General features: G+C 32.6%; 1 protein-coding gene across 1 annotated transcript in view; it reads left to right on the top strand.

Moving 5' to 3' along the window:
* Positions 1-20641, top strand: part of ERBB4 (erb-b2 receptor tyrosine kinase 4) — a 1143943-nt gene that overhangs the window by 925820 nt on the left and 197482 nt on the right. The window contains exon 20 of the mRNA XM_049784132.1: positions 7208-7393. Within this exon, the coding sequence (XP_049640089.1) occupies positions 7208-7393 (186 nt within the window). The remainder of the gene's footprint in view (positions 1-7207; positions 7394-20641) is intronic.

The following is a 20641-nucleotide window of genomic DNA, read 5'->3' as shown; positions in this document are numbered from 1 at the left end:
AGGAAAAAAATGATAACCATGTTGTAAAAAAATGCCTTGCCTTCCAACAAAAATAGCTATACAAAGAGAAGAAGCTAGCAAAACATGGCACACGTGCTTCAAAGCCTTTTGTCTCTGTTCTGATAGTCAGTAGGTATTTTAAGAAAATGTCCTTTTATGATCTAGGTCTCAGTATTAAGGAAAATATTCTTTCTTTACTTTTCAGTGTAGCACCTGTTACATAACTCCCTGCTGCCCAGTGAGAAAATTCTTAAATTCTTCTACCAGAAATGCATAAAGCACAGGGTAAAACAAAGGTAGAATAATTTTATTTTTGGAAAAATAGATAATGCACCTGTCAACTTATATTTATTGTAATGTCCCATGAGAACATTTTTCCAGTGACAGCAACAAAGATTCCAAAATTGCTTCCCTAGGTCCCACACAGCGATAGGTAACAGAGGACATTATTAATTTTAACACAGTAATTTATAGAAACTCAGTACACCATTATTAAAATATTGGAAAATTTTCCTTTTTCATCCTGCTCATCATTCAAAATGAACCCACATTCTCTTTTCTTTATATACTCTCCTACCCTCCCAAGAGCCATCTGCTCTTTCCTTTATGAAAAAATAAAACCTATAATTAGTGTCTTGTTCATCCTTTCTTAAAAAAAGAGAAAACTATTATGCAAATACTCTGCAATTTGGTTTCGAATACTCTTTGTAGTGTGATGAGCAATTTTCCTTTATGCAGCCCCAGCTTTTTTGCCAGGACTTACTAATAGAGTTTTTAAAAGAGAACTTTCAACGACTTTTTTTCACCCTATTTTGATGTAGACCTTTTGAATGCATATTTAAAATGGAATTATAATTGTTCTTTAAGTTGTAAAGCCTTTAACAATGGTTTATCTACTCTAAACAAGCATCTACAATAACCTGAAAATATTCCTGATATTTTAAATTAGAATATTTACTTATCTTAGAAAATCGCTTGTGCCAAATATGGTTATTGGGATGTCAGAGAAATATATATATTTTTTGTTATTTGCTGAGAGCATATTTTAATCGATGATGGTTAACCTGTAAATGCAAATCTGTTATTTGTTTTTAATTGCCCCTCAGGTACCAAGGTATATTTTGATCCAACTCATTTAGATTCAGCTAATTTGGCTGTCTTCTTGCTAACAATATGTGCATGTACTCTTCAAAGTGCTGATAAAATTAGCATAAATTGATGCAATATTTTAGAGGTGAGAGAGTACAGGAGATATGGTGCTTGCCCTACATATCGTCAACCCAGATTTGAGTGCTGCCACCTCATGTAGTCTCATAGCCAGCCAGAGGTGATCTTTAGTGGGGAGCTTAAAACCAGGAATAAACCCTCAGCACTATGAGGTCTATCCCAACTAAAAACACCAAATAAATTACAGTATTATTCTTTCTATTTTCTTTTTATTTATTAGTTTGTGTTTGTTTTGGGGTTTTTGGTTTTGGGGTCACACCAAGTGACGCCTCTGGCTCTGGGCTCAGAATCGCTCTTTGCAGGCTCAGGGAACCATATGGGATATCAGGAATCAAATCCAGGCTCTTCCTGGGCAGGCCTAGCAAAAGGCAAACACCTTACAGCTATGCTATTTCTACGGACACTCTTTTTCATTCTATTTTATTTTATTTTATTTTATTTTATTTTATTTTATTTTATTTTATTTTATTGAGTTTTTAGGCCACACCCAGCGATGCTCAGGGGTTCCTGGCTCTATGCTCAGAAATCAAGTCCTGGTAGACTCCAGGTACTATCTGGGATATCAGTGATTGAACCCGTGTGGGTCCTTGGTCGGCAGCTTTAAAGGCAAATGCCATACCATACCTACTGTGCTATTACCCTGGCCCTAGTATTTTATTTTATCAGCAATAAAACAGCTGTAGAAACCAGAAATCCTGAGTCTTAACTCTGATCTTGCTACTTACCCCTACTATGATGTGGGACAGTAACACCATTACTTAGTTTTGTTTTATAACTGAGAATTTTTTTTTTTTTTTGGTTTTTGGATCACACCCGGCAGCACTCTTTTGACTGTTTTGTAGTATTATATATATATATATATACATATATATAACTACTATTTCATGCGACTTTATTTGCAGTGATTTTTAAAAACAATAGTATGTAGGTGATACAAGTTTCCTAATTTCCCTTGGGAAGTCACTATGTGGATTTCTAAGATTCACATCTAGAACTAACTAGCCAAAGTGAATGTCTGGGTAAGATGTCCTCCTAAAGTGAAGTTAATTACTGCGGCAAATCTGATACAATGGAAACATTCAAAACTATCAGAAGAAACTAAAATGTAATTAAATTTTGTGTGAAGTAAATTTAAATTTGTAAGCTCATATTCATATCTAGTTATCAATTCTGGTTTCTGCTTAAAAGATTTGCTGAGCTGGCTTATTTTGTTTGCTGTGTGTATTTATATCTTTTTATGGTGGGCTTATTAAAGGAATTTTTATGGCTTATATGTTTTGTCATACTCCAAAAAGCATAGAAACAACTGACTAGAAAAAAAATTTATTGGCATGAAAAAATGTAGAAGTTGGAAAGGACTTCACCAGCACTCTATTTAGAGAGCTTGAATGAGAGAGCTTGAAAATCGCTCATGCTGATGTCTTTCAACAGAGAAAGAGTGATGTAACTAATAATTTATATATATTCTAATACTTTTTTCAGAATTTGGCACATAATAATGAGGACTAACAGTGTACACTTAAGGAACATACAATAAACATATAAGTCAGACATATTAACATTTAAAGATGAATCAGTGGAGGTTTTTTTTCACTAATGAAGGTTAAGGGTACAAGAGAATAAGAAGGGCTCTTGCGTGATATCTCTATTGACTAGTACAGTTTGGTGAGTTCAAAAATGCTCTAAAAGTTTTGCCTTTGCCCAGTCAAAGCTAAAAAATATATTAGGAGCTTAGATCAGTCCATTTAAGTGTTTCTAACCTCAGAAAGTCATAAATTTTCAAGTAAGAAGAAAAGAAACTGTTTTAATACAATTTGCAGTTATGTATTAATTAATAAATAATAATTGACAAAATAATTTTTCGGTAGTTTAGCTTGGTTAGTATTTTCATTTATATTTTACTTGTTTGTCTACATATTTATTTACAAGTTGTTTGCTTGTTTATTTGTCTGCTTTATTATAAATATTTACTGCTGTCTGGAGAGCTAGTACAGCCATAACATGCTTGCTTTGAAAACAACTCACCTGGCTTTGATTCCTACAATTGAATAACATATGTTTTTCAAAAAACAGCTGAGTAGCTGCTGAGCACAGAGCTAGGGATAAACCCAGAGAATAGTTGGGCATGAAACCCCAAACTAAACTAAACCTATATGTACATACACACATCATATATAGTGTGTGTATATATACACATATGTGTATATATGTATGTATATGTGTATACATACATGTATATACATATATATACAGTAAGTAAAATTAAAACATTTTTGGTGGTGCCAAGAGTTACTTCTGGCTGTGTACTCAAGAATCACTCCTGGCAGTGGTTGGGGAACCATATAGGATGCTTAGGATCAAACCCTATATAGTCACTTGCAAGACAAGAACCCTGCTTGCTGTACTCACTGTGTTCCCACTAAAATTTTTCTACCTAGAATTTCAGACTAATACTCATACTCAAAGTTCTGTCTCTGAGTATCACAAACTCTAATGTCAAAAAACTTTTTCTATCTCTTTTGTAAAGTTATTGGGTGTATTATTTGTACTTGTAAATCTGTCCCAGTGGGACCTATTATGTAATATGCATTATCTTTTCTTACTAGCCATAACCTGAGTTGTAGCTATGACTCCATGACAGAAACTGGTGACTTGTTTGAGACAAGCTTGTCTATGACTGTACTCACCACTGTTAATCTTCTAGAAGTTAGAAAGAAGTCTTACCTATTTTCAAAATGTTTCAGGGGAGATATGTTTAGCACATTAGAGAAACAGGTATTCCCCCTGGTCTCACAGAGGACTGTAGAAATGCAAATTAGAGGAATATGGTTGCAAGTCATCTGGAAAAGAGAATCTTTCCTTCTCCCCATAAATTCTCAAAAATAAATTCTTTGAATTTGGCTGATGCCATTCCCCACCTTATTTCTTGTTTTTGGTTTTAGGTGTTTTCTTTCTTTATAAAGTACTGCTGTGCTCTTTCTTAATCAAATTATAAAACATTGCACTTCACCTCAAACACTGGTTAAGTTAAATAAATTCATCTGCCTTACTCCTTGATGACAAATAATTTTTAAGATGTGCTGAATGTAGCACCATCAGTATGGTAGTGGAAGTTAAATGTGAACAGTCTTCTTCAAACCTTCAGGTAGCAATGCATCTTAAATGATTTACTGATGATGGAAGGTTTTATTCTTCAGTTACCTCCTTTTGCTCTCCCAAAACCTATTATCTGCTATGAGAAAAAAAGTCATTTTATGCATTTTTTAATTTTGTTTCATTTGTTTATTTATTTGGTATTTGTTTGGGATTCATACTGAATGGTGTTTGGGTTTACTCTGGCTCTGTGTTTAGAAATTATTCCTAGAGGTAACATACTTGGTGCTGGGAATCAAACCAGGGTCTACCACACAAAGTAAATGTCCTTCAAATTGTACTATCTTTCTAGCCTCTCTTTTTCTAATCTTTGATAATTCCATTTATTACTTAGTTATAATTATACATAAACAAAACTCCCCAATAATATGTTTTAATATAATTTTTTAACTCTGCCTTATCTACCAGTTTTACTGACTCAACAATAGGAATATACATGTCATACCTTTCCATTTCCACCTGGCAGAAATCTACCTTCCTTTAGCTATTTTAACAGAATCATATATATATATTTGCTTTATTATGACTATATACTATTCCTAAATATACTCTGTAGTAAACTGAATAATCTTTCCTTGCATATTTTGTTGTATCTGAAATAAATTTTAGTATTTTTATTTTTAATATTTTGTTTATAATAAGTATTTCTAATTTATCTTCAACTTTTGCTAGAAAATTTATGTTTTAATGATTTAGGTACTTTAATGTTTTAGGTATTCAAGTATTTTATAATTTTTATATTATCTATAGGAATATATGCTCAATTTCAGTCTGTACTAGCAACTATTACAATCACACTGTCATTCCAGAATATCATTTACTTTCCATTCACTTGTTATCACAATTCAATGTCCACCTTTTGTCCATCTCTCTTTAATTTATAAAAGCATGTAAGAGAGAAAGAAATTATTTGAAATAATAAATCCGAGAAAAAATGTCTAAAATACTTGCATACCCATTTATTTTGCTGTATGGATATAGCATTTTTAACTAAAAAAAGAGTCTGATTTTTTAAAGTATCTTCATACAAGTGCTTAGAGGGAGCTCTAGTGGCAAATCCTAATACTACACTTCCCAGTGGTGCATGATTTAAGGTTCAACACCATGGCCTTATGGTGCCCAACGGTGCTTAGAGTTTTTCAAGACTAAATCCTGCAGCAAATTACAGGTCCTTCCAGTGCTGGGAACTGAGTGGCGGGCCTTAAGCATTCAAGGTACATGCTATGGAAATTTGAACTATTTACCCGGCTGTCTAGAAATTAAAGATACTGTTACTCTTGGGAGAAGGAGTTAGAGAGTAGGAGTGGTCCCAATATTCATCATATACCAATTTCCATAAGCCTGCTATTTTCATCAGAGTTCATTATCCATTGCTTCTAATCTCCATAGCATGCAATCATTTTTATTTAGCCTCTCATAAGGATGTAGGAGAGAAGATCTATAGTCTAATTGCTTCTGAATAGATTTGAAACAATCCTGCTGAAATCAGTCCTCCACTTCAACTCAAGTGTTTTGTAATCCTAATGTCTGAATCTTTGAGGATAATTTCCAAAAGTATTAAGTTAAATGGTTTTTTTTTTTTCAATTCTCTCACCTTTCTGCAAATTTGGTGTTAGATTTCTGTTATTACTAGTAATCATCCCAATTTCATTTTCTATACTTATCTTTCTAGTATTGTTGAAGCTTGACTCTTAATTTTTATTTATTTTAGTGTATTTAAACAAGAATTGAATGCAATTTTGTGTATTAAGTCTACTATGCCATTTAAACAGAAACTCAAATAGCTATTTACTTGCTAAATTTTCTACTTTGAAAATTTCAGTTAAAATTTTTCAGGATTGATACCAAAAATTTAATATTAAAATTATTGCAACTATGTTACCTCAATAGCAATGCTATATTACTTAGGTACAATAAGTATTCTCATGACACAGATAATAGTGATTTATAATTAAGGTCATATTTTCCTACCATGTGAATTAAGTTATGTCTCTTTCACATTGTATAACAATGAGACTTATGATGACTTTTAACTAGAAAGTAACTTTAATATGAATTAATAAACATTATATATTTGTTTTTACATTTTAAGCATTGTTTTTATTAAGCATACATATTTTTAATAATGTTTAATTAACATATAAATATACCCTTAATTTACTTAATTTATCATTATAGTATTAAAATTAAATAAAATCATATACAAGTTATGTTACAAATATTACTTTTTATGCATTAAGTTAACATAATATATGATGACTCTAATGATAAAAATCTGCAAATAATAAATTATAATACAATGCTATTTCAGCATAAAATAAATTTACATGAATAAACAATAGAAATATTTGTAATGATTTTTTAAATTTATACTTAAAGTTTATAAATTATACATGCATGTGCATCTTCAGTTTATATTTAAAATGGTGAACGTAATTTGGGTCACCTTACTTTAATTTCAAATTGCATGTAGATTATTGTGTTTTCATGACAATGACCAATTGATAAAGATTCCTATTCGTAAAGGATTTAGTACCCAGTTACTTGACAATACCTAAATTCTTCCTGTGTTCATATAAAAAGAACATGTAGTTAATAATTTTAGACTATTTTCTATACTATAACATTTTTTAACCTATAGTCTGTTTTTCATTTAATTTCACTTGAATTTTAGGATAGCTACAATAATATATTTGCTTTTTAATTGGTTCCAACGAGTACAAGTAGTTATTTAAAATTGTTTTCAGTATCACAATTGTTAAGAACCTTTGAGGTGAAATGATTATTTGTATATGTAATATTAATATACATGTATATATTTTTACAGGAAGCTCTGATCATGGCAAGTATGGACCATCCACACTTAGTCCGATTATTAGGTGTGTGTCTGAGCCCAACCATCCAGCTAGTTACCCAGCTAATGCCACATGGCTGCTTATTGGATTATGTCCATGAACACAAGGATAACATTGGTTCTCAATTGCTGCTTAATTGGTGTGTCCAGATTGCTAAGGTAAGTGTACATCAAATTGTTCTCAAATTAACATATTAGTTCAAAGACGTGAACTGGTTAAGTCTTAAGTGCAAAAATTGTTGTATGCATTTTGTTTTCAAAGTTATCACCGTGATTATCTATACCTGAAATATCTTAAAAATCTTATCTGAATAAGAAGTTCTCACTGAATTTTAAATCATGATTTTAATCATTATTTACCACCAAAAATAACTGTTAGTTAACGAATTCTAGGTATGTTCACCTTTGCATTTATAGGATGAATATAAATGCAAAATGTTAATCTAGTAGATTTAGTCAGTTTCTTTATATAATATAATACAGTACATTTTGAAAAGCATACATTTAAATATATTTAAATACAAACCAAAATATTTAAGGAAAAAGCCCATTTTATTTTCATAAATCTAAAGTATTAAATAGTTTCCCATGGATCATATAGTATACTTTTGTGAATAATATGTGATAAACTCACAATTGAGAGGCATTTATGGTAATAAAGCTTGAAATATAAACTCTTCAAAAGCTGATTTATTTTTCTAGGAAGGAATTCTATAATTTATAAGTGAAGCAAAATATTCTATATAAATTCTCAAGTCTTCCCAGAACACTAAATAAAAACAAAACTAAGTTTCACATTTCTTAGCTTCTCTAAGTATTTCCTGCAATGTTCTCCATAATTTAGGTTTTGTCCTTAGGGATTCATGGTATTAATATGTAATATATGCAGGACTACACACTCTAATATTAGAAAGTACTTTGAGTTCTATGAATAATAATATTCTTTTAAAACCTTTTGCTTTGTAACTGCCATTCCTTTAGCTTAGAAATCTTTAGTCATTGATTTTTGAGTCCTATGATATGATTATTTTTATCCATCAACACTGAATGGCTTTGCTTCCCTTGTGGAGCCTCTTCTAGTCAATCAGATTTCTCTAAACAAAGGAAGTTTCTTCTAGACCTGTCTTTTATTTGTTTATTTGTGTCTAAAATATATTTTAACTTAAATGTGTTGGCATAGCCTTTGTATGGAAAATTCATTTACTCATTATTCCTTCAGAAATTATTTGTGTACACTTATATGTTCTGGACACTGCTGTCTAAAATGTTTAGGAATCAAACACATGGGCATAGGCTTGGAGCTGTTTATATAATTCTATAAACAAATATTTAACAAGTAGAACAATTAAGTATAAAATTAAACAGTGCAGTTCATATCTTTGAGAAAAATTTGTGCATGGGTGACAAGGAGAATCCTGTGGGAAACTTTATTTTGGCAGAAATTGGGTCCTAAATATACAATGACTGTTCGTCATTATTCAAAAAGGCTAATTTTTTGAATGAATGAGTCTTTCTTAACATTTATCCAAAACAACAGGTACACAAATGACCAGTGCAAAATATCTATGTGGTAATTCCATAGAGCTCAAGAATCATGGCTATTATCATAAATGAATTTTCCGATATTAGAAAGGAATTAAAATAACCTGTTTATGTCCCAAAGAGATCTTGCCATGTTATGCTTAAGGATTAGATAGAGGCAATATAAGAATGAAAATGAACTGAGAAGATAGATAAGAGGAATAATAAGAAAAGTAAATGTCAGTGAAATTAATTTTGAACAACTATTATGCTTTGATTATTGATTGTCTATAGGATAGTATTATAATAATGTTTTCTGATGTGAAAAAGAAGTCTGGGAAATTGAACATAATTTGTAGGAGAAAACAGTAAATTTAGTTTCAGACATAACAACTTGAGGCTTTATGACTATGAAATAAAATCTATCTATAAGTTTGTTGATTTTATTTGGAGCTGTACCTATAAATTTAGGAATTATAGGTATTGAAGACTCTGAGAAGGTAAGAGATTTTCGAGGAAAAATGATTATGACTAATTTTACAAGGATCTTATTGGGACCAGAGTGATTATATTACAGCAGGTAAGGTCTTACCCTGTGCACAGCTCTGGGCAGCTGGACAATGTTCAATCCCTGCCACCATATGTGGTTCACTGAGCATGCCAAGAATGATTCCTGCCAAGAACGAGCCACGAGTAGCCCTGAGTATAGCTGGGTGTGACCCCTCAAAATATATGTATATATTTTTATTAAAGTAACATTGCACTATAATATACATGTTTATGTGAATCTTATTATGAATACACATCGAAACAAAATATTTAGAGTTTACCACTAATTCTATACCTTATAATAACACATTTTACCCAATGACCCCTATTCTCCTTTATCATTTGCAGGGGTGGGGCACAGCCGGTGACGCTCAGCGGTTACTCCTGGCTATGTACTCAGAAATCGCTCCTGGCTTGCAGGACCATATGGGTAGATGCTAGGGATCAAACCAAAGTCCTTTCTGGGTCATCCTCTTGGCAAGGCAAACACCCTACCACTGCACAATCGCTCCGGCCCCTCCTTTATCATTTTTTTAATAGTTTTTATTGAGGCCAATGTGAATTACAAGTCTTTCACAGCTATGTTTAATGTACAGTGCCAGGGATTGGGGCAATTCTCATCACAGTGTTGACCACCCCTGCCCCTGTTCCTAGCATGCATCCAGTACCTCCACCATTAGCCCCGCCCCCCCAATTCCTCCAGGACTGCTGATGTAACAGGTCCCTTCTGTGTATAGCTTGTTGTTGTTTGGGTCTTTTGATTCCATTGTCCTTGAAGTTGGGTTCTCTGTTCACTTTTTATTTCCACTCAATGTTCATGAGTCTTCTTGCCTCTGGTACCATCCTTTATTCTTTTTTAAATTAGTGACCACTAATTAATTTTATCCTACAATATCTTTTATTAAATAATAATAATTAAATAAATATTTAATACATTTCTAATCTCAATAGGTATAGTATAGCATGCAATATACAGATTTGTCTTTTAAAAAAACAAACAGGGCTTGACTCAAACACCCTGAGCTCTTCAGGAGTGACCCCTTAGCACAAAGTCAAGAGTTCGCCCAAAGCAGAAACAATTGTAGGTCATAAATAAACAAAATTCTATCTTATAAAGAAAATATAAAAACCTACCCTTTAATTGAGAATTTCTTCCCTCTGTGTCTGGTAAAATATAAAATAATATAATAGTATAGACAAATAAGTGGTCAGGAAGTTATCTTATTTTCTGTTTACATTTTGGTTTTGTGAATTTTATAATGTTCTTCAGCATCCTGATTTATTTATTCTCTTGTTATTAATTATGGCTATGAAAGTTTTATGTTTCTCTTCCACACAACATATAAAATTTAATCTGACCATAACATAATGAAAAACCACATCTGCCTCTGAAGGTGTCTTGTCCCATTCTCAGTCTGTAAATGTGTCCTTTCATGTGGTAAGGGGACTGTAGATCTTACTAAAGGATATTGAGATGACATTTTAAAGTAGGTTGTCCAGCTAAGCTGAATGCAATGTAATCATAATGGGTCTTGTAAGTTGGAGATAGAAATAACTGAATGGAGAGAAAATATATAAGGATACATGCACAGTGACAGTGGCGGAGGAGTCTTGAGTGGTAGAATGTGGTAACTTCTGAAAATGGAAAGGACACTGAGAATGTTCAGCAGCATATTGAGCTTAGTCCAAAATAAGTGATTTTGAATTTTAGCTACCCAGAGTTCTAAGAAAACAATGTGTATTATTTCAAGTCACTAAATATCTAATGATTCTTGACAGCAATCCAATTGAGCATAATTCCCTAAGGTACTTTCCACAGAGAGCTCCTTTCAAGAACATATTGTTTTAAAACCATTGTCTCATATTAATCATAATATTTTAAGAGCATCCAAACTGAAACTGTTAAACGGGAGAGAGAGATTAAAGGCAGTTGACTTTTTTTTTGGCAAATGAACAGTTGTATTCCCAATACCATAAGACCCTGAGCAATCCAAGTAATGATTCCTGAGTGCAGAGTATGGACTAGGACCAGAACACTAGTAAGTAGGGGTCGAAGCAGTGGTGCGGAGGTGTAAGGCATCTGCCTTACTGCCGCTAGTCTAGGACAGACCACGGTTTGATCCCCAATGTCCCATATGGTCCCCCAAGCCAGGAATGATATCTGAGCACATAGCCACGAGTAACCCTGAGTGTCACCGGGAGTGGCCCCCCAAAACAAAACAAACAAAAAAGAACACTAGTTAGTGAGGCAAATGTAAAAAAAAAAATAAAAACTGTTTTAGAAATTTCTTTAAAATATTAGTAATATGGTATGAGTAAATAAGAGTTTAGAAATAGCTATTTTAGTAATTCAAGAGATTCTTTTGCTTTATTTCAAATTTTCATCAAGTGAGAGATTATAAACCTGAGATAACATGCATGTCTGACTTTATTTTGGCTGCATCTTTTCTGTTGTTAACAAAACTGACAAGAAAGGGGAATACTTTCAAATTGGCAGATATTATCTGCATGCTACTTATAGGGATTCTAAAGAATGTAAAAAATAGGGACTGGAGAGATAGCATGGAGGTAAGCCATTTGCCTTTCATGCAGAAGGTCATTGGTTCAAATTCCGGCATCCCATGTAGTCCCCTGAGCCTGCCGGGAGCGATTTCTGAGTCGTTGTTTTGTCTACTTAGTTTAATAATTGGCTTAGTAACCAAATGGCAAAATCATAAAATTATTTAAAAACATGACTTGTGTTACATATATGGACATATTTTGTTTATTTGGGGGCCACACATGATGATATGCAGGGTTTTCTCCTGTTTTAGCTGGAATCAGTCCAGGTAGTGCTTGGGAAACAATAGGTTATGTTGGGGGAGTGAACACAAGTAAGACACATGCAAAGCAAATCTTACCCATTGTACTATCTAGCCCCTAGAAATATTTTTATAGTGTTGTCTATTTTTAAAGTTTTATTTCTATTATTTCATTGTCAGATAATTCTACAAAATTTTTATATGAAACAAGAAATCAAATATGAAAATTATTTACTTTCATAACAGCATATTTTCTCTGCATATGCTACATTAACTTGAACTAATTTGGTAAACAGAGCAGAATGCAATATTTAATGTTCATAAAATAATGCATACTTTCCTGATGCTTAATGAACCAAACTTAAAGGTTAATGGTGGGAGTTCCTTCCACAGTTGATAAAAAGTTGGGAACTAAATCTAGCATAGTCTGAAATGTATATGAGAGTTTAGAAAGAATGGATTTCATGGAGACTGATAATGACTGCATTCATGTGGCTAAAGCACATCTTAACACCCCTGGTTATTAGAATTTTATATTATATAAAGCATGTTATTAAAATTATATGTGTTTTATGTTATTTAGACTTCTAAATTCTCTAGCAAATGTGGACTAGTCTAATCCCAGTTTAGAGATGAGGAAAATAAAATGAAATTAACTCCTCAGTAGTGTAGCAACCTGGTTTTTATAAGAGAAATCTAACAGTTGAGCCATATTTTTGAATGAATATGATTATCCTCTTCAAACACATATTCATGCTTATAGCTTAGCTCACTTGTTTTTCTCAAACAGCTCCTAAATTTGAATAATGGTGAGAAACATGATGCTTTGTGCATAGTACTTTCTCATCTTTTAGCATCAAAAATAGTAAGCCATGAGGAATAGTCTTAAGAATATTTTAATCTGAGGGGCCAAAGAGGTAGCATGGAGGTGGGGTGTTTGCCTTGCATACAGAGGAACGGTGGTTCGAATCCCAGCATCCCACATGGTCCTCTGAGCCTGCCAGGGGCGATTTCTAAGCGTGAGATAGGAGGAACCCCTGAGCGCCGCTGGGTGTGATCCAAACCACCCCCCCCCCAAAAGGAAAATTTTTGTGTGAGTATCTATGCCTCGTTTTCAGTAAAATTTACTAGTTATTAATTAAAAATGTATTTCCAACAAGTTCTCTTTATAAAGTATCTCAATAAAAAAGCTCCAAACTGTTTTGTGAACAAATATGCAGTATAGAAACTTATTGTTAAAATAATATATAATACAATGTATAGACTAACTCTAGTTGTATTTTTCTTTCTTTATTTTTTTGGGGGGCGCACCCAGTGATGCTCAGGGGTTACTCCTGGCTTGAGGGGACCACTGTGTCCTAGGCTAGCGCGGGCAAGGCAGAGGCCTTACCGCTTGCGCCACCCTCCCAGCCCCATAACTCTAGTTGTATGTTTGTTTGTTTGTTTTCTTTATTTTTATTTGGGCCACACTCAGTGACGCTCAGAGGTTACTCCTCACTATGCGCTCAGAAATTGCTCCTGGCTTGGGGGATCATATGGGATACCAGGGGATAAAATCTCAGTCCATCCTAGGCTAGCGCTGGCAAGGCAGACGCCTAACCACTCCTCACCACCATTCTGGCCCCAACTCTAGTTGTTTTTAAGAACATAGACTCTATAATCAGTTTGGTTTATTGAATTTTAATCTTAGATTCACAATTCTTAACTATGTATCCATACATGCAACAGTTAATCTCCCCGTTCTCACTGAAAATAGATTAATGCCAGCACTTACTTTATAGAGTAGTTAGAATTTTATAACAAATAATTCAAATATTGCCACTTATAAAATGTCTTATATTAAAAACTAATCTATAAAAGTGTTTCCATTTGTTCCTAAACCATGATGAGGGTTGAAGAAGATGATTTCATGTTAATTACATACATGTATTATCTATGAAATAAAAAATGTGGGACACCCTTCCTCATATAATTTCCTAAAAATCTCCCCAAGATGTTCTGCATGTGTATATGCAGAAAATAATAAAACATATAAATTTCCTGCTAGAAAAATGGAATATTTTTGATATTAAGAACAAAAAGTGGACTGGAAAAGAGCTAAGGTCAGGGGTGACTCTTTAAATAAGATAAATGGTCCATTATTGAAGTGGAGCAAAGAGAACATTTTAACTTTCAATCTCGAGCAAAAAAGGTTAATATTGGTTTGACTTCTTATCACTGTACACATTTTAACTCTTGACTCCTTTCTACGGAAAATATTATGATAAGCTTTTAAGTTGTTTTTTCTCTATATTTGTAAAACCTATAGAGTGAGTATAGACTGATTTGATGTGTTTCTAGTGTTTGTGATAATATATACATAATTAATATAAACTTTTTTTTAAATCTTGAAATCATCCTCATAACATTGATGACAGATTTTGTGCTAATGTGAGTTTTTTATTTCAGCATCTCTGATTAATTTTATTTGTACGTAAGGCTTTATCGTACAGTGATTTATTAATGAAACTAGTTAAAAGAACTCTAAAATTATAACTTAGTGGTCCATTGAACACTTTAAGTGATATTTTGCCTTATTTTATAATAAGTTGACTAGACTGGCAGGATAAGAGGTAAGGCATTTGTTTTGTAATACAGTCACCTGTGCACTGCCAGCAGGGATACTTGAGCACAGAAACATGAGTCAGCTCTGATAGTAACCAGGTGTGGGCCAAACATTAAGAAATAAAATGAGAGCTGGAGAAATAGCATGGAGGTAGGGTGTTTTTGCCTTACATGCAGAAGGATGGTGGTTCAAATTCCAACATCCCATATGGTCCCCCAAGCCTTCCAGGAGTAAGTTCTGAGCGTAGTCAGGAGTAACCCCTGAGCGCTGTCAGGTGTAACCCAAAAACAAAAATCAAAAAAAAAAAAGAGAAAAAAAATGAAATTTCTAGGGCTGAGAAATTTATCAATTAGCTAAGCATATGCTTTGTATAAATGTGTTTATGCCCCAGCACCAAATGACTCCCAGTACTGCTAGGAGTTTCCCTTGCATACAGACTAGAAATTGTCCCCAAGTACATCCATGTATGGCCCCCAAATCTAAGAATGGAAGATTCTCTGAAAGAAAACAGAATTAAAGATCACTTATCACTAATGGTATTAAAATCTAATAAGAGTAAGCAAAAAATTAAATTTTACCAAAATAGAGCTATACTATAGTCAGTTATTGATTTTTCATGCATTTATCTAAGGTTTGTTGAAGTTAGCTTGATTATAAGTTAATATTTTATATATTTTTCTTTTTTACTGTTTTATTTGCTCAACCTAATATTTTGTCCATGTCCCATTAATGATTAGACTAGTGAGAATTCTACTGTGAAACTTGATTTTAGTGGTCATTGTGAGGTTTTATGAACCATAATTTATTAATAGTAGCAGAATCATGCAGTGAGAAAAATATCAGCTCATCATCACAGTCCTGTTTTGAGAAATAAACTTCTGCTTTGAGTGAATCACCTAGTCTTTCATTTACATTCATTGTTCTGATTGTTCTAAACTTTTTTTCTCTAACTTTTCTTACTCAGAGAAAAGTTCAAATTTATATTTTATTTGGTTATATTTTATTATATACAAATAACATTAGATTGATAGCTGAAATGTCTGATGACAATTAAATACATAAACTGATTACTGAAATTTTGGAGTTATCTGTGAACAAATCTGAACAATCTGATAAGGTTTTACTCTCTGTAAATGTGACTTCATATGCATACTTGCACATATTACATATCGTATGTAATATTAAGAAGAAGTAGAATACTGCATTCTAGGAAAAGTAATGTTTTCTTTAGTTTTACATAATATCCCATAATAACACAATAGTGCTTACTGTTGTCTAGAAATTTAAAATATTATTTTAATGTTTTCTTTGAGAGTATTTTGACATAAATTATATCTTAAACTATAAATCAAATGAGATATAGGAAATTGGAAGCAATGATATTGGTAGTATGGATAAAGTCCATTCAATATATTTCACAATTTACATAAACAAATAAATTACATTTTCAGTCACATAACCAATTTTGGAAGAAATAGGATGTGAAGTTGCTTAATATTTACCATTGGTACTGCCTATATTTAATTTTGAATACATTATTTATTCTCATGAATTGCGAATAAGTCCTTAGATACAAATTTAAAGACATGAAATGACTCATGGCAAATTTTCATACAGAATAATATCTATAGTGACTGTCCCTGGGTCATGATGCCAACTTTTCCCCAAAAAAAAGAACTTAACCCTGAGTCATGGATAAGTCACTGGTTGTTTCATGAATAAATAGTATATGTTTCTTTCCTAAAGAGATACATTTAAATTTTACCAGGTCTTTGTCCATTTTTTAGATTCATGTCTTATTTAGACAATTGGAATTTGATCATTAAGAAGAATATCTATTTTTTGTTTAAGTAGAAGATAGCCATTCATTTTATTTTTAAATACATAAAAGTTATCGGGGCTGGAGTGGTGGTGCTAGCTGAGGATGGATCGCAGTTTGATCCCCGGTATCCCTTGTGGTCCCCCAAGCCAAGAGCGATTTCTGAGCACATAGCCAAGAGTAACACCTGAGCATCACCGAGTGTGGCCCAAAAACCAAAAAACAAGTTATTATGTCATAGATACTATGCAAAAGTATTTAAGAAATAATACCAAATGAAGCACTTTTATCCATTTCCCCCCATTAAATTATCATGATATAATGTAAATAATGTCACATATATCATAAATTTGTATAATATATCATAATGTATCATAACATAATATAATACAATGTAATATGATGCAATGTAAAATCTGTAACATGACTTCTCTGGAAAGATGAAATAGTATAGGAGAAATAATATTGACTACAGAGAAGTTTAATCTAAATCGACCACTGAATGATACTTATGAGAGTTTTGAGAGTAATTTTTCATTTTACTAAATGAGAATGCTCATTACTACATAAAATTGATCAGATATATTGTTATTAAATTTGAATTAACAAAAAGAAGCAACTTACATAATACATAAAAATTTATACAAAAGAATCTTTTTTTTTTTTTTTTTTTTTGGTGTTTGGGTTACACCCGGCATTGCTCAGGGGTTACTCCTGGCTCTGCACTGAGAAATCACCCCTGGCAATTTCTGAGGTATAGCCAAGAGTAACCACTGTGCACTGCCTAGGAGGTGTGGCCCCATAAAAATCATAAACACTGGGGCCGGAGATATAGCACAGCGGTGTTTGCCCTGCAAGCAGCTGATGCAGGACCTAAGGTGGTTGGTTCGAATCCTGGTGTCCCATATGGTCCCTCGTGCCTGCCAGGAGCTATTTCTGAGCAGATAGCCAGGAGCAACCCCCGAGCACAGTCGGGCGTGGCCCAAAAAAACCAAAAAAAAAAAAAAATTCAAACACAATACAAATATTCATCTCATAGAATTATTACAACTATTTCAAGATTATGAATTATATATATTTTAGGCATACCTAGTAATATTCATTACCTATTTTCTTTGCAATTAAGGACCATCCTTTGAGGACATGAAGATCATATGTATTATACCTGGGTTGACTGCATAAAGACTAGTACCTACCCACTGTACTTTCACTCAGATTCCTTAACTGTATCAATATTTTAGCATGCTGCCTTACTCCTAGTGTTACACAATAAATAATCACACAAAATAAATACTAGGGGCTGGAGAGATAAATTCATGCTTAAGAGCACATGTTTTACATGCTAGAAGGCATGGATTTGATTTTTTGATACACAGTTGGTTATGGCCTAACAAGAGACAAATAAAATAATAGCTAACATTCAAGGAAATTATTTGGGATTGTTTTTCCATTTTGCATAAATAAATTGTCTGTGAAAGTTTTTAATAGACAAAATACAAGTATGCATTTTTATATTTTAAATATAGCAAAACAAATATAGTCTAAGATACTCTTTAATAAGAAAGCACTATGTTTCCCCTCAATTAATTTTACTTAAGTATCATCCACATAAATCAGAATGGGTCAGGAATTTCATTGCACTAACAAATTGAAGTTTTCTATAAAATTTCTCCTAGGAAAATTGAAAAAAGCCAGAGTCACAATGTGTACCAGGGCCAACAGGTCTGGGAATATTCCAAAGTATAATTGTAGATGACAGTACATTTTATTTATCAGAATGCTTCAAACTCGTAGGCATTACAGTTTCTAAATTTTTTGCTCCTATTTTTATATTTGGCATGTAAGGTAATTCTTCATTTTCCCTTTTCTCAATCTACTCAGTAATTCTGGGATCTTGGCTAAAACCGCCACTAATATTTAGAAAGCTGTGTACCTTTTAGCTGATCTAGACTAAAGTATATGAAAAAGTTATACTCTGGTTCACATATTGCTTCTTCAGTAATTATGGAATCAAATTTGTGTAAAAAATAGTTTGATAGTATTTATCTACCCTGAATCTGTACATCATCTATCTACAGATATTTCTATGAGAGGCTGAAAGGTCTTTACCATCTGTATAGAGTTAGGGCAGGAGCATAGGAGTTGAATAGTACAGCAGGAAAAGTGTTTACTTCTATGCAGCACCCCAAGTTCAATCCCCAGCATCCAATAGTTATTCCAAACTAGGGATTTTTGAACACATAGTTCTAAGCACTGCTTGGTCTATTTCACCTATCAAAAATAAATAAATAATAATAGCATAGATTCCCCACTTTTATTTCATCACCCCACACCCGCTGGCACGGCTCTTAGTGATTTTCATTCCATGTTTTTTGTTTGCCCTTTTTATTATTAAGCTCCTTCCTCTCTCCACATTATTTCTTTTTTCTTTGTTGCAATTGTTGACATGACTGACATGGAGTTTGAATTCTTTAGTTGTGGTGCTTACACACACTAGGCTGTTCACATAGTGTTGCAGCATTAGAGGTCCCAGTTGATGTAGCCACTGGATCAACATTAAATTCATATGAGTGGGTTTGGGAATGGTGCTTGAGCTTTTTCTTCTATCGTATTCTTAAAGCCATTTTCTTTTCGTCCCCCACAATTAGCTAAATTAGGTTTATTTCTTAAATAACTAAACCTAAGTGAGATTTATTACAAGAATGTTGCTGGGTTTGAATTTGAATTTTAGGTTCTATAGTACAAAACAAGCCAACAAAAGCAGCAACAAAATTGCACACTATTTTAAGAACTCAGACAAGTAGAACATTTTGGTAAATATTCTAAAACCACAGGCATAAACATATTGTATATAGAAGCATAATATGTATAATAAAGTAATTATCTATATATACAAAAGCAAAATAAAACAAAATATCTGGAATACACCTAGTTCACTATAGTTTCTTTGTGAACAGATCAATAATATAACGGGTAAGGTGCTTGCCTTGCAGAGTTTACAGGTTTGGTATGGCCTGTTCCAGTAATCCCCCAAGCACCACTAGGAATTACTCTTTAGTGCAGAATCAGGAGAAACCCTTGATCATTGGCAAATGTTATCAAAAAAAAAAAAGGCGATAAAACAAAAACAAAAACAAAACATAAATAAAAGTATACATGTATATTAGAAGTTATTGAAAATTTTCATCACTGAGAACCCTGGAAGTTGTTATTAAGTGATTTTAAAACAATTTTAAATAATGAAAGTATTTTTCATCTGAAATCTTACTTGAAAATCAAAAGTAAAGTGAGCCATAACTGTAGTAGCTCTGAGAGTAGGTAGTAGTTCTGAAAGCATTTCATGGAATCTGAAGATGTCTTTGGTCTTCAAAGAGAGCAATTTGAAGATGATAGAAGATTGTGTTGACTAGAAACCATAAACCTAAACAGATGACCTGGATTAACTGTGATTGAGAGAGACAAATATATTCCTTTGCAGGTGACAGTACATTGAATGATATGTTACTTCTTAGTATATTTTCATTCATCTTGATACAAATTATTTTAGATGAAAGGCAGCTAGCTATCTTTTACTCATTACCAATCACTGTTTTTCTTTACCTTTCAAGGTTGTTGTGTTTTATATTTAACTTGCAATAACTTAAATTTTTGATTACCTTTCAATGTTGTTTTTGTTGTTGTTTAACTTCCAATAACTTATGTTTTAGATTACCATCGAAGGTTATTATTTGTAACTGTCTTTTCTCTAATCATTATTTCTTCTCTGTCTAAATGAGAAAACATCAATAACATTGCAAATTCCCAAAATGGTGATAAAGTCATGACTGAATTTAAATAGTACTTATATCCTCTGGTAAACTACCATATGAATGTCAGCTTTGTGCCAACAATTTTTGGCTTAATAGGAAAACAGAAAATAATGGGTCTTCATAGATAAAAGTCTAACATATCAGAAAAAAAGAAGGTATGACTTTTACAACACAGGCACCAGTGTTGTACTAAAGCTCTAATTATTTCTTGAGGTTTATTTGAAATGTAATGATCTCTCATTCGATAACTCATTTAGGTATTTTCTTGTCTGATCTATAAAATAGCAAGCTTCTGTTTTGCTT

The sequence above is a fragment of the Suncus etruscus genome, chromosome 1, assembly GCF_024139225.1.
Source record: "Suncus etruscus isolate mSunEtr1 chromosome 1, mSunEtr1.pri.cur, whole genome shotgun sequence".
Taxonomy (NCBI): domain Eukaryota; kingdom Metazoa; phylum Chordata; class Mammalia; order Eulipotyphla; family Soricidae; genus Suncus; species Suncus etruscus.
Note: the sequence above shows the minus strand (reverse complement) of the source record. Positions and strands in the feature narration are given on the sequence as shown.